This window comes from Macaca nemestrina, chromosome 2 (assembly GCF_043159975.1).
Source record: "Macaca nemestrina isolate mMacNem1 chromosome 2, mMacNem.hap1, whole genome shotgun sequence".
NCBI lineage: Eukaryota > Metazoa > Chordata > Mammalia > Primates > Cercopithecidae > Macaca > Macaca nemestrina.
Genome location: NC_092126.1, coordinates 155,326,183 through 155,341,127, shown reverse-complemented (window position 1 = coordinate 155,341,127; position 14,945 = coordinate 155,326,183). Strand labels below are relative to the sequence as shown.

Below are 14,945 nucleotides of genomic sequence, written 5' to 3'. Positions count from 1 at the left end.
CCTTGCTCCTGGTATCAGAGAGCCCAGTTAAACATAACTGTGTAAAAGTATTGGATTCAGTTTATTCTAGTGAGCCCAAACTCCAAGACCATCCTTAAACATCAGTAGACTGAGCGCTGTACGTGGATGGGAGCAGCTTCGCCAACCCCTGCAAAGTGCCTCTGAAGACGACGACAAGCCCTGCTCCAGTCACACCCAGAAGCTGACTGGTCCATGCATGGCTGAAACGTGAGGAACTCATTGCAGGACTCATTTTCCTTAAAATTTGGACTTGTACACTAAGTACTTCAACTGACCTTCCTCAGACTGAGGGCTGTTCCCAGTGTATACATCAGGTCACTGAGGTAGGACAAAAGATTGCTACAGTCCTATTATTTTATGGTTATTATAAGTGTACCAGGACTCTAAAAGAAACATGTTTGTATAATGCTATTCTATCCAAGGTACGTAGCCCAGGAAATAACCAACCTGATGCGTGTTATGACCCATTTTAAGCCGCCCATGATCAAAGTTTTTAAAATAAAATCAAGGACTGGTCCTTTTCTAGGCGACACAAGTAAAGTAATAGCTAGGACAAAAGAAAGAAGGGTCTCCAAGCACATAACCCTAAAATATAATGCTTGTAGCACTATCAATAGCAATCAGCATAGAATAAAATGCAGTTCTTTAAATAAAAAAAGAAAGTTTACACAGCAGGAAATAAGTATATCTGCCATGAATTAAGCTAATGTACAAATGTGTGTAATTACTGGTCTTGTGTCATGTAGACTACTTAGAAAAAGGATGAAAAAGATCCTGTTTAGCTCCAAAAAGGGGAAGACAGCCCCTCCTGTACGAGTGGAAGCTGCAACCCCTTAAAATTAACAATTACAAATCCCTTAAACCCAAGGTAAAAAAAGGAGAACACGTATCTCTGGGCATCAATAGGAAAGGACTAGGTCCTAGAACAAACATCTTAGTAAAAGAGGAGGTTCATAAACTCTCTCCGGAACCAGTATTTCAGACTTTCTATGATACACTAAATGTGCCAGTACCAGAGACTCCAGGAAAAACCAGAAATTTGTTTTTGCAATTAGCCGAGCATGTAGCCCAGTCTCTAAATGTCACTTCATGTTATGTTTGTGGAGAAACTATAATCAGAGATCAATGGCCATAAGAAGCCCGAGAATTAGTGCCTACAAACCCAGTTCCTGATTAATTCCTGGCCCAAAAGAATCACCCTAATCATCTCCAGGTTCTAAAACTCTCAATTATTGGACAATATCGCATAGCTAGAAAAAGGAAAAAATTCACTCATTCTGTAAGATGACTTAGTTATCTGGGGCAAAAACTGTACAATGGTACCAAAGAAAACAGTTACATGGTGGAGTTCCAATTACACAGAAAGAGATCCATTCAGTAAATTTCCAAGGTTGCAGACTGTCTGGGCCCAGAATTCCACTGGGACTGGACTGCCCCCACCAGGTTATACTGGATATGTAGACATAGAGCCTACGCTAAGCTGCCTGACCAGTGCACAGGTAGTTATGTTATTGGCACTATTAAACCATCTTTATTCCTACTGCCCGTAAAAAACAGGCAAACTCCTGGGCTTCCCAGTCTATGCTTCCTGTGGAAAACGAAGCATAGCCATAGGTAATTAAAAAGATGATAAATGACCTCCTAAAAAATTATACAGTACTATAGGCCTGCCACTTAGACATAAGATGGCTCATGGGGATACTGGACCCCCATTTACATGCTCAACCAAATCATATGGTTACAAACTGGTTTAAAAATGATCACTAATAAAACCGGTCAAGCCTTGACTATTCTGGCCCGGCAAGAAACTCAGATAAGAAATGCTATCTATCGCCCTTTCCTCAGGCATCCCGTGTCCGCCGATTCCTCCTCCCTGGTCGCCGCATCCTTGGCTGGCGTAAAAATGGCTACAAACTTCCTAGTACATGAGAAGATCTGGTTTGACAAGTTCAAATATGACGATGCAGAAAGGAGATTCTACGAGCAGATGAACGGGCCTGTGGCCGGTGCCTCCCGCCAGACCTCAGGCCCCGGGGCCTCCAGCAGCCCCAGCAGAGACCACAGCGAGCTTGTCGTCCGGATCGCCAGTTTGGAAGTGGAGAACCAGAGCCTGCGTGGCGTGGTACAGGAGCTGCAGCAGGCCATCTCCAAGCTGGAGGCCCGGCTGAACGTGCTGGAGAAGAGCTCGCCTGGCCACGGGGCCACGGCCCAGCAGACCCAGCACGTGTCTCTCATGCGCCAAGTGGAGCCCCCGGCCAAGAAGCCAGCCACACCAGCAGAGGATGACGAGGATGATGACATTGACCTGTTTGGCAGCGACAATGAGGAGGAGGACAAGGAGGCAGCACAGCTGCGGGAGGAGCGGCTGCGGCAGTACGCGGAGAAGAAGGCCAAGAAGCCTGCACTGGTGGCCAAGTCCTCCATCCTGCTGGATGTCAAGCCTTGGGACGATGAGACGGACATGGCCCAGCTGGAGGCCTGTGTGCGATCTATCCAGCTGGACGGGCTGGTCTGGGGGGCCTCCAAGCTGGTGCCCGTGGGCTACGGTATCCGGAAGCTACAGATTCAGTGTGTGGTGGAGGACGACAAGGTGGGGACAGACTTGCTGCAGGAGGAGATCACCAAGTTTGAGGAGCACGTGCAGAGTGTCGATATCACAGCTTTCAACAAGATCTGAAGCCTGAGTGTGTGCGCGCGCGTGCCTGAGGCCCTGCCATGATTAAAGACTGAGACCGGCAAAAAAAAAAAAAGAAATGCTATCTATCAAAATAGATTGGCTCTCGACTACTTGCTAGCAGCTGAAAGAGAGATCTATAAGAAATTTAACCTTACTAATTACTGTCTACACATAGATAATCAAAGGCAAGTAGTTAAAGACAGAGTTAAAAATATGGCAAAACTGATGCATGTGCCCGTACAAGTGTAGCACGAATTCCACCCTGAAGCCATGTTTAAAAATTAGTTCCCAGCACCAGGAGGATTCAAAACTCTTATAATAAAAGTTATAATAGTAATAAGAACCTGCTTACTGTTCCCTTGTTTGCTACCTGTACTTCTTCAAATGATTTTAAAAAAAAAGCTTCATCGCTACCTTAGTTTACCAAAATGCTTCAGCGCAAGTGTACTATATGAATCACTATCAATCTATTGCACAAAAAGACACAAGTAGCAAAAATAAGAGTGAGAACTCCCACTAACAAAAAGTGAGAGTCTCAAAGGGGGGAAATGGGGAAGAGAGAGATCCTCTCATATTGTTTTATACTGTTTGATACTCAGTACCTGTTTTAAGAAAAAACAAGGAAGTGAAACCAAAGATAGGCAGCCTGGTGCCAGACCCAAAACCTGGCCTAAACCTAGTAGTTAAAAACCAACTCATGACTGGGTTGAAACCAATGTTATCCATAGATTCCCAGCATTGTATAAAAGAACACTGTGAAATTCCCTGCTCTGTTCTGTTTCACTCTGACCACTGGCGCATGCAGCCCCCGTCACGTACTGCTGCTCACTCAAATCAATCACAATCCTTTCATGTGAAATCTTTAGTGTTGTGAGCCCTTGAAAGGGACAGAAATTGTGCACTCCAGGAGCTCGGATTTTAAGACAGTAGCTTGCCGATGCTCCCAGCTGAATAAAGCCCTTCCTTCTACAACTCAGTGTCTGAGAGGTTTTGTCTGCAGCTAGTCCTGCTACATTAAAACTACAAAAATTAGCCAGGTGTAATGGCAGGCGCCTGTAATCCCAGCAACTTGGGAGCCTGAGGCAGGAGAAACCAGGAGGCGGACGTTGCAGTAAACTGAGATTGCATAACTGCACTCCAGCCTGGGGGACAGAGCAAGACTGTCTCAGACAAAAAAAAAAAAAATCCAGTAAGTCACTAAACAAATACAAAAGAAAATAATTAAACCCTAAAGGGGAGGCAGGTCAAGACCCAGAATTCCTACAACATATTATCCAAAATGTCCAATTTCTGAGGAAATACAAGGTATACAAAGAAACAGGAATGTATTCATGATCCACTGGAAGAAAACAAACGAGGAGGAAATTGCCTGGGAGAGTGACAGAAGTTGAATTTATCAGAAAAAGGCTACAAAATAGACATTATTAGCATGGTCATTGAAGGAAGCCAGAATATTTTTCCCCGAAACATAAAGGATTTTGAATTAAAGATAAGGAACATGTAGGGGAGCTCTCTGCCTTCCCTCTTGGCCTAGAGCAGGACAAAGAAAAAAGGTCTTTCTATCCTCCTCCTTCCTTTGCCACTTTAAAGACAGGATGTAAATTTTCCTTTATTATAAATTCTCCTTTACTTAGTGATAGTGTCAGAGGCGTTCGAACCAGAGTGACTCCTTTTTTTTTTTTTTTTTTTTTAATTTAAGGCACAGTTTCACTCTTGTTGCCCAGGCTGGAGTGCAATGGCACGATCTCAGCTCACCACAACCTCCACTTCCTGGGTTCAAGCGATTCTCCTGCTTCAGCCTCCCTAGTAGCTGGAATTGCAGGCATGCACCACCATGCCCGGCTAATTTTTTATTTTTAGTAGAGACGGGGTTTCTCCATGTTGGTCAGGCTGGTCTCAAACTCCCAACCTCATGTGATCTACCCACCTTGGCCTCCCAAAGTGCTGGGATTACAGGTGTGAGCCACTGCCACTGGGCTCACTACTTTCTTAATAAACTTGCTTTTACTTTGCACTACGGACTCGCCCTGAATTCTTTCTTTCACAAGATCCAAGAACCCTCTCTTGGGGCCTGGATGGGGAGTCCTGTCCTGTAACATATTTCTGGTGACCATGAAGGACAGCAGGCATTTCTGGGTGGAGCAGAACTTCCTTCTGTCAGCTATGAAGGTTCAATGCATTGGTCATTTCTCTTTCTAGTCCACCCGAAAGCTGTACTGAGAACCCTTCATTCCCTCCTTCTTACCCGTCTAGTCCCACTCTGTACCCACCACTCCCTGAGGAACTTAGCCCAGCAAGTACCACTCATAGTGGAGCCTCCTATCAACCTCCAACAGGAAACTTTGTCCACTTAAAGAGGTGGCAAATGGGGAAGAAGGCACTGTGAGAGTACATGTTCCCTTTTCTGCCTAATGTGGCTCTATATAAAGAGAAGTTTGGTCTTTTCTCTGAAGATCCAGGAAAATTCATAGATGAGTTGGAGAAATTAACTCCAACCTATAGTTTAACTTGGCAGGATCTGCATGTCTTGTTGTCTCTGCTTTGTACAGTGGAAGAGAAAGAACACATTTTGAGGACAGCTAGGACCCATGCAGACGAGGTATTGGCTCACAACCCAAACCATTATATATATCAGGCAGGAGGTATAGCAGTTCCAGATCAAGACCCAGAGTGGAACTATCAAAGGGGCAGTGAGGACTTGGGGAGGAGAGATCATATGGTCACTTGTTTGTTGGAAGGGATGAAAAAGCCTGTTAACTCTGAAAAGGTTAAGGAAGTTTCTCAGGGTAAAGATGAGAATCCAGTTTTGTTTCAAGAGTGTTTCGTTGAGGCTATCAGAAACTACAGTAACACTGATCCTGCCTCAAGGGAAGGACAAACCCTTTTGGGAGTACATTTTATAACCCAGTCTGCCCCTGATACCCATAGGAAACTACAAAAAGCAGTTATGGGTCCCCAAACTCCTATGGAACAGCTTTGGATACGGCATTTTTAGTTTTTAATAATAGGGACAAAGCAGAGGAAGCAGAAAGAGCAAGAAGGACCTCCCACAAGGTGCAGCTCTTGGCTGCAGGCTTAAGCTCACCTCCCATATGGGGTTGCCCTCCTTGCTCTTGGACTGAACAAGGGAAGTGGAAAGGCAGGAAGCCCAAAGCTGGGTGTTCCAGTCACCGTGCCTTGGGCATGAATCAGTGTGCACATCGTAAGAAAACTGGCCATTGGAAGAGGGACTGCCCAGTGCACCAGATGGAGCCATCCGCACTCGAACCAGTGATGGCTGAAATAGCCAGGCAAGGCCAGTCATGGTGGCTCATGCCTGTAATCCCAGCACTTTGGGAGGCCAAGGTGGGTGGATCACCTGAGGTCAAGAGTTCGAGACCAGCCTGGCCAACATGGCAAAACCCCGTCTCTACTAAAAACACAAAAATTAGCCCAGCGTGGTGGCACGCATCTGTAATCCCAGCTACTCCAGGGGCTGAGGCAGTAGAATCACTTGAACCCAGGAGGCGGAGGTTGCAGTGAGCTGAGATCATGCCACTGCACTCCAGCCTGGGCAACAGAGTGAGAATCTGGCTCAAAAAAAAGAAAAAGAAAAAGAAAAAGAACCACGAAATAGCCAGGCAAGCCCAAGAGTGACAGGGCCAAGACCTTCCGCCACAGCTCCCATCAGACAACTACCCATATCTCTGGAGGAGCCTCAGGTAACCCTTGACTGTGGCAGGTCAAACTTCCTTCTGGGCTGCTTATTCTGTTTTGGCCCATTATAATGGGCCTCTGTCACCCCAAAACTGTATGGTCACAGGGTAGATGGACAAGCCCACAGAGGGCATTTTACCTATCCTCTAAGGTGTTCTTCAGGGACTTTGGTTTCCTCACACAACTTTCTTATGCTTCAGGACAGTTGCAGCAACTACTCTTTTAGTAGATGAAGCCAATAAACTGGCTTTAGGACAATATCTGGAGGTTTTAACCCCACATCAAGTACAAGGAGTCCTTAGAAGCTAAAGGACACCAGTGGATGACAGGAGGACACTTATTGAAATATCAGGCTTTGTTGTTAGACGCTCCTGATATAACACTTAAAGTATGCCAGACTTGGAATCCAAACTCATCTTTGGAGAAATACACAGACCTGTCTCCCAGGTGTGTCCTTAACCTTGGCAAAATAAACTTCCAAACTGATTGATACTTGACTCAAATACTTTTTGATTCATACTTTATATGTCCCTTATTTACTCATTTCTTTTACTTCATTTCATAAATAATCTTTAAATAAACTTTGAATTACACAAAAATTATTTTTCTTTATAAAATAAGAACACTTCTTTTTAGAAAAATGTTTTCCATTGAGCCTGGCGCGTTGGCTCACGCCAGTAATCCCAGCACTTTGGGAGGCTGAGGCAGGCCAATCACCTGAGGTCAGGAGTTCAAGACCAGCCTGGGCAACACGGTGAATCCCTGGTTAAGTTTTGTTCTGTTTTGTTTTGTTTTTTGACACAGAGTCTGACTCTGTCACCCAGGCTGGAGTGCGGTAGCACAATCTCAGCTCACTGCAACCCCACCCCCCAAGTTCAAGCGATTCTCCTGTCTCAGCCTCCTGAGTAACTGGGATTACAGGAGTGTGCCACTAAGCACAAATAATTTTTTTTTTTTTTAAGATGGACTTTCACTTTTGTTGTCCAGGCTAGAGTGCAACGGCGCAATCTCAGCTCATTGTGACCTCCGCCTCCTGGGTTCAGGTGATTCTCCTGACGCAGCCTCCCGAGTAGCTGGGATTACGGGCATGCACCACCATGTCCGGCTAATTTTGTATTTTTAGTAGAGATGGGGTTTCTCCATGTTGGCCAGGCTGGTCTCAAACTCCTGACCTCAGGTGATCCGCCCACCTCAGCCTCCCAAAATGCTGGGATTACAGGTGTGAGCCACTGCTCCCTGCCCATTTTTTCTCTCTCTCTTTTTTTTTTTTTTTTTTGTATTTTTAGTAGAGATGGGGTTTCGCCATGTTGGCCAAGCTGGCCTAGAACTTCTGACCTCAGTTGATTCACCCATCTCGCCCTCTCAAACTGCTGGGATTACAGGTGTGAGCCACTGCACCAGGCCAAGAGCTTTGTTTCTTTTTTTTTTTTTTTTTTTTTTTTTTTTTTTTTTTGAGACGGGGTCTTGCTCTGTCCTCCAGGCTGGAGTGCAGTGGCCGGATCTCAGCTCACTGCAAGCTCCGCCTCCCGGGTTCACGCCATTCACCTGCCTCAGCCTCCTGAGTAGCTGGGACTACAGGCGCCCGCCACCGCGCCCGGCTAATTTTTTGTATTTTTAGTAGAGACGGGGTTTCACTGTGGTCTCGATCTCCTGACCTTGTGATCCGCCCGCCTCGGCCTCCCAAAGTGCTGGGATTACAGGCTTGAGCCACCGCGCCCGGCCTCAAGAGCTTTGTTTCTATCCTTTCTAGTCCATTCCCTCATAACTTCTGAGTCCCAATCCTTCTCTTCTTCCAACCCTCTTCTCTTTGTTTTCCTACTAGGCCTTCCTTTGCGACGTCCCACTGTAGATTGTAAGGAGGCTGCAAGAACTGACGAGTGGTCCATTTCCTTGCAACCTCTAGAAGCCGGAATATACTTCAGGCAGGGCCTTGTTACCAAAGACAATGTGTAGCAGTTAAGGCCAGAGCCTTCCACTCCACATCACCCAGGAATTGCTACAGCTGTTCTGTGACCTCAGCCAAACCAAGTTACTTCTGCTTTCCTCAGTGTCCTTATTTGTCAAAAGGGAATGCTAGTACCAACCACCTCACAGAGTTGCAGTAAAAACTGCAGGCGGGTGCAGTGGTTCACATCTGTAATCCCAGCACTAAGGGAAGAAGAGATGCGAGGATAGCCTGAGGCCAGGAGTTGGAGACCAGCCTGACTAATACAGAGAACCCATCTACACATACGCGCCTGTGACTGTAAAGACTACGTGACTGTTGCTACTATATTATTATTATTCTTATTAACAGAGGACACTATTAAGAATCCAGCACTGTAATTTGAATACTCATTTTAATCCTTCCAACGATCCCCCAGAATAAGCGTTTTTGTCTCATTTCACGAAAGACAAGGGGCTCTAATCCCATCTGTACCAGGGTTTGGCAAAGTGGGCAAGTGAGAGGCTCAACGGTGAGCTTCCATTCCTCCCCTGTAAATGGTAACAATGGCACTGTCACAAAAAGGACCAAGTGAGACCACAGGAGGCGTGTGTGTGTGTGTGTGTGTGTGTGTGTCAGAGAGAGAGAGACAAAGTTTCGCTCTTGTTGCCCAGGCTGGAGTGCAATGGCGCGATCTCGGCTCACTGCAACCTCCACCTCCTGGGTTCAAGCAATTCTCCTGCCTCAGCCTCCTGAGTAGCTGGGATTACAGGCATGCGCCACCATGCCCTGCTAATTTTGTATTTTTAGTAGAGATGGGGTGGGGGTTCTCCACGTTGGTGAAGCTGTTCTCAAACTCCCGACCTCAGGTGATCCGCCTTGCCTCGGCCTCCCAAAGTACTGGGATTACGGGAGTAAGTCACCGAGCCCGGCTTTTTTTTTTTGGGCAGGGGGCGGAATGTCGCGTTGTCGCACAGGCTGGAGTGCAGTGGCACAATCTCGGCTCACTGCAACCTCTGCCTCCTGGGTTCAAGCAATTCTCTTGCCTCAGCCTCCCATGTAGCTGGGATTACATATGCCACCACGCTGGCTAATTTTTGTATTTTTACTAGAGACGGGGTTTCGCCATGTTGGCCAGGCTAGTCTCGAACCCCTGACCTCGTGATCTGCCTGCCTCGGCCTCCTAAAGTGCTGGAATTACCGGCTTTAGGCAGCGAACCCAGCCCACCCTTCTTAAATGCATGCTTATTTCCCCAGCTTTCCAGCACCAAATCCAGCAGCCCCACCCGTCCACGCACCCACGCCAGGCCATGACCCCCCACATCAATCACTGCGCAAGCTCAGACCCAGTCCCAGGAAGCGACCCCACCTCGCCCCAGGTCTGCTTTCACAGCCGCCGAGCGGTCCCGGAAGCCGAATCACCAATAGGTCAAAGACAGCGCCGCTGCTCCGGCACTGCCGCCAGAGGGCGCGGAGTCGCCGTGTTGGCCTGCGCCTCCCTCGTCACGTCATCCGAACGGCTACGGCAATGGAGGATTTTGCCGTACTAGACGACAGGATGACTGCTTCCCCTAAAGCTTCACCAAACGCGGAGAGGCTTTCCTGTCCCTCGGAGACGCAGTGATGTGACGCAGCGGTTGCAGCGAAGGTTTATCGTAAAAGATGGCCGGGCGGAGTTGCCAGGTGTCTCCTGGCGGGGGCGGTGGCCGCAGCACAAGATGGCGGCCCGACCCAAGGCTCCCACACGCGGGGCTGCCAGAGGCGGTGGCACCGAGGGTCCACGCCCCTTGCTGGCCCTGTCCCCGCCTGCGGGGCTGCGACCCGCCTTTGTGTGCGGGTGGAAGTGCGGGTCGCCTTGGGGCCGAGTTGCAACTTCGCGACAATCCATTGAAGCGCGATGAGGCGACGTTACCGCCTAACACTTCGGGAGATGGGCAGCGTGGGAATTCCTAGTAACATCAATGCGACTCACTCAGACTTCCTTTTTCCCATCCTGAGCCGCAAAACCAGGGGCTGGTGAAATAAATTAGAGGCCATCTTTCAGAGGAATGGCCTGCCACCGTTAAAAAGAGCAAAGCTGCAATTTATGTACCAGCTCTGAGATAAGTGAAATAAAGCAAAGCCCAGGAAAATGTGTATAGACATGCCTTTGTGTTTTTAAACAAGAAGACCCACATAAATGAAGATATGAATGTGTAAGCATAGTATAGTGGTAATCGTAATAGCGATCACCCAGCCTAAGGAAGGGAATGGAGAGAGAGGGAACGGGGATGGGGGGAGACAGTTTTCATCTGAGACCATTGAGTCTTCTGAGTATTGTACTATGGACAGGTGTTAATTTTAAATTTTTGGTAAACACTTAAATTATGACTTAAAGACAAGGTCTTTTATAAGGGTATCATAAGGGCAGACTAGCACATAGAAAAAAAATAGGCTTTTTTCACCTAGAACCAAGACATTTGATAAACATTCATGAAACTCAACTTGCAAGGATAAAAATTTCAGGGTCGATACTATAGTACTTACTGCAAAGAATGTCAATCCCTGTGACAGCCTGAGCCCTCTTGAAAGCTAGTTTTTGTTGGAGGAGGGTCAGAAAATTTGACCTGGAAGCAGGAGGCACTCGACCTGTTTGCTGACAGAACGAATGAATGCCTTTCTACTATGAGCATACATAGACTCAGTGGCTTCTGATTTTGTTGTATCTTAGGCTTTTCGGGTTAATATCAGTGGCAACATTGAGAGTGTGAGCCAAGTTCTGCCTTAGAATCATCCAGAAAGGGGTTTTCACTGCCTGAAAAATAAGTAGTAGCAGTTTCAGAATTGGCATTGATTTTGGAAATCACCTATTTGAACTTGAAAGAAGTTTTAGTCCTCCATCCTAAAGCAACAACCATACTGACCCTTTACTAGTGTGCCAGGCACTGGAGAAGAGGGTATTCTTTTTTTTTTTTCTTTTTTTTTTGAGACGGAGTCTCGCTCTGTCACCCAGGCTGGAGTGCAGTAGCCGGATCTCAGCTCACTGCAAGCTCCGCCTCCCGGGTTTACGCCATTCTCCTGCCTCAGCCTCCCGAGCAGCTGGGACTACAGGCGCCCGCCACCTCGCTCAGCTAGTTTTTTGTATTTTTAGTAGAGACGGGGTTTCACCATGTTAGCCAGGATGGTCTCGCTCTCCTGACCTAGTGATCCGCCCGTCTCGGCCTCCCAAAATGCTGGGATTACAGGCTTGAGCCACCGCGCCCGGCCCTTTTTTTTTTTTTTTTTTTTTCCTGAGACAGAGCTTCACTCTTGTTGCCCAGGCTGGGGTGCAGTGGTGTGATCTTGGCTCACTGCAGCCTCCGTCTCCTGGCTTCAAGTGATTCTCCTGCCTCAGTCTCCCGAGTATCTGGGATTACAGGTGCGTGCCACCACACCCAGCTAATTTCTTTCTTTCTTTCTTTCTTTTTTTTTTTTTTTTTGAGATGGAATCTCGCCGTTGCCCAGGCTGGAGTGTAGTGGCATGATCATGGCTCCCTGCAACCTCCACCTCCCAGATTCAAGCGATTCTTCTGCCTCAGCCTCCCTAGTAGCTAGGACTACAGGTGCGCGCCACCATGCCCAGCAAATTTTTGTATTTTTAATAGAGACGGGGGTCTCATCATATTGGCCAGCCTGGTCTCGAACTCCCGACCTCGTGATCCGCCTGCCACGCCCAGCTAATTTTTTTTTTTTTAGATGGAGTTTCGCTCTTGTTGCTCAGACTGGGGTGCAATGTCACGATCTTGGCTCACCACAACCTCCACCTCCCAGGTTCAAGCGATTCTCTTGCCACACCTTCCCGAGTAGCTGGGATTACAGGCATGCTCCACCACGGCTGGCTAATTTTGTATTTTTAGTAGAGACAGGAGTTTCTCCGTGTTGGTCAGGCTGGTCTCGAACTCCTGACCTCAGGTGATCTGCCCGCCTCAGCCTCCCAAAGTACTAGATTACAGGCGTGAACCACCGCACCAGCTTCATTTTTGTATTTTTAGTGGAGGCGGGGTTTTGCCATGTTGGCCAGGCTGGTCTGGAATTCCTGACCTCAGGTGATCTGCCCTCCTCAGCCTCCCAAAGTGCTGGGATTACAGGTGTGAGCCACTGTGCCAGGCCAAGAGGGCATTCTTACATGGGATAATTACACATAGCACTGTGGGTTGTTGAAGGCATTAAATATGTTAATAAGAGTTTAGCCAAGTTACTTACCTGTACTAAATGTTCAGTAAATATTAGCTATAATTGTTTTGGGGAATCCCTAAGTTGCTTGATAAAGTACATTTTTGCCTCTGAGACTTTATGGGGACTTGAAAGTATGCTAGTTGTGTAGAGCTCTTACTATTTTCATAATTTTAGAGGCCACGTGGAAAGAATTTAGATTCTTATTGTGGAACCTACAGTAAGTTAATTAACTTTTTTTTTTTTTTTTAATGAGACGGAGTCTCACTCTGTTGCCCAGGCTGGAGTGCAGTGGCTCAATCTTGGCTCACTGCAACCTTGGCTCAACTGCCTCCTGGGTTGGAGCAATTCTCCTGCCTCAGCCTCCCGAATAGCTGGGATTACAGGTGTGTGCCACCACGCCCAGCTGATTTTTGTATGTTTAGTAGAGATGGAGTTTCACCATGTTAGCCAGGCTGGTCTTCAGCTCCTGACCTCAGGTGATCCACCTGCCTTGGCCTCCCAGAGTGCTGGGATTACAGGTGTAAGCCACCGCACCTGGTCATACTTAACCTTTCTTGGTTTCAGTCTCCATATAACTAAGGTGAGAATCACAAAACCTGTTTTATAGGGTCACTGTGAGAATAATTATAAATAATATATGTAAAGCACTTTGTGCAAGGTATGCAGTAGGCACTCAATAAGTGGTGTTTAATTCTGTAATATCTCAACCTCAGAGGTAAAGAACTAATTAATACTGCTCTCAGGCAGAAGAGTTTCCCTGGTCAAGAGGCAGGAGTGTAGGCCGGGCGCGGTGGCTCAAGCCTGTAATCCCAGCACTTTGGGAGGCCGAGACGGGCAGATCATGAGGTCAGGAGATCGAGACCATCCTGGCTAACACGGTGAAACCCCGTCTCTACTAAAAAAATACAAAAACTAGCCGGGTGAGGTGGCGGGTGCCTGTAGTCCCAGCTACTCGGGAGGCTGAGGCAGGAGAATGGCGTGAACCCAGGAGGTGGAGCTTGTAGTGAGCTGAGATCGCGCCACTGCACTCCAGCCTGGGTGGCAGAGCGAGACTCCATCTCAAAAAAAAAAAAAAAAAGGCAGGAGTGGGTTGCTGCAGGGTGACAGTTAACACAGGAAGCCTACAGTGAGAAGTTGAAGGGATGGCAGGTCCATGGGCCTCAGAGCCTCGGGCCTCAGGCTTCCTGTCTCTGTTGGGGAAAAGGCAAGGCCTCCACAGGAGGCGGATATGGTCTGCAGGCTATTGCAGAGATGCCTCTTTGCCAACAGCCACCTGCACTGTTTCATTTCACAGTTGCCTATAAACCACTGTTTCTGAGGCTCATCTTCATACTTTAATGTGAAGTGGCTACTGCATTTTTTTTTTTTTAAGACAAGGTCTTGCTCTGTCACCTGGCTGGAGTACAGTGGAACAATCATGGCTCACTGCAGCCTTGGCCTCCTGGGCTCAAGCCACCCTCCCTAGTCTCAGCCTCTCAAGTAGCTGGGACTACAGGCATGTCCCCCTACACCCAGCCAATTTTGTATTTTTGGTAGAGTTGGGGTTTCGCCATGTTGGCTAGGCTGGTCTCAAACTCCTGGGCCCACTTCGGCCTCCCGGAGTGCTTGGATTATATGCACGAGCCACTGCACTCGGTCAGCCCTTCTGTCTTTTGATAGAAAATTAAACATAAGACCGGGCACGGTGGCTCACGCCTGTAATTCCAGCACTTTGGGAGGCTGAGACGGGCGGATCACGAGGTCAGGAGATCGAGACCATCCTGGCTAACACGGTGAAACCCCGTCTCTACTAAAAAATACAAAAACCTAGCCGGGCGAAGTGGCGGGCGCCTGTAGTCCCAGCTACTTGGGAGGCTGAGGCAGGAGAATGGCGTAAACCCGGGAGGTGGAGCTTGCAGTGAGCTGAGATCCGGCCACTGCACTCCAGCCTGGGCGACAGAGCATGACTCCGTCTCAAAAAAAAAAAAAAGAAAAAAAAGAAACCCCGTCTCTACTAAAAATACAAAAAATTAGCTGTGTGCCATGGCGGACGCCTGTAGTGCCAGTTACTTGGGAAGCTGAGGCAGGAGAATGGCGTGAACCCAGGAGGTGGAGGTTGCAGTGAGCCGAGATCACAACACTGCACTCCAGCCTGGGCGACAGAGCGAGACTGTCTCAAAAAAGCAAATAAATGAAAATTTTAAAAATTAAAATTCAACATAAAATGCCTTAGCCAAGCATAGAGTTCAATTTTCTCATGATCGAGAAGTCCAGAGTGGTAAAATCACATCATGGAGCCATTGGGCCAATGTTACTTCTGTACTTTTGCTCAGTCATCCTTACCCTGTGGATATCATCCTCATTTTTGTCACCTCAGGGTCATTAATGGCTGCTACCTCCTCTATCACATCCGCATTTCAGACAGGGTAGAAGGGAAGAAAAAATAGCAAACCA

The 14,945-nt window shown here is 47.6% G+C and overlaps 1 protein-coding gene across 1 annotated transcript; it reads left to right on the top strand.

Annotated features, from left to right (window-relative positions):
• Positions 1–1,860: 1,860 nt before the first annotated feature.
• LOC105477789 (elongation factor 1-delta-like) lies at positions 1,861–2,769 on the top strand. Its single transcript, XM_011734581.2, has one exon. The coding sequence runs from the start codon at positions 1,925–1,927 to the stop codon at positions 2,696–2,698; it is 774 nt and encodes a 257-aa protein (XP_011732883.2). The 5' UTR covers positions 1,861–1,924; the 3' UTR covers positions 2,699–2,769.
• Positions 2,770–14,945: the final 12,176 nt, after the last annotated feature.

Coding starts and splice junctions, on each gene's coding strand:
- LOC105477789 (XM_011734581.2), top strand. CDS start 1,925: ATGGCTACAAACTTCCTAGTACATGAGAAGATCTGGTTTGACAAGTTC.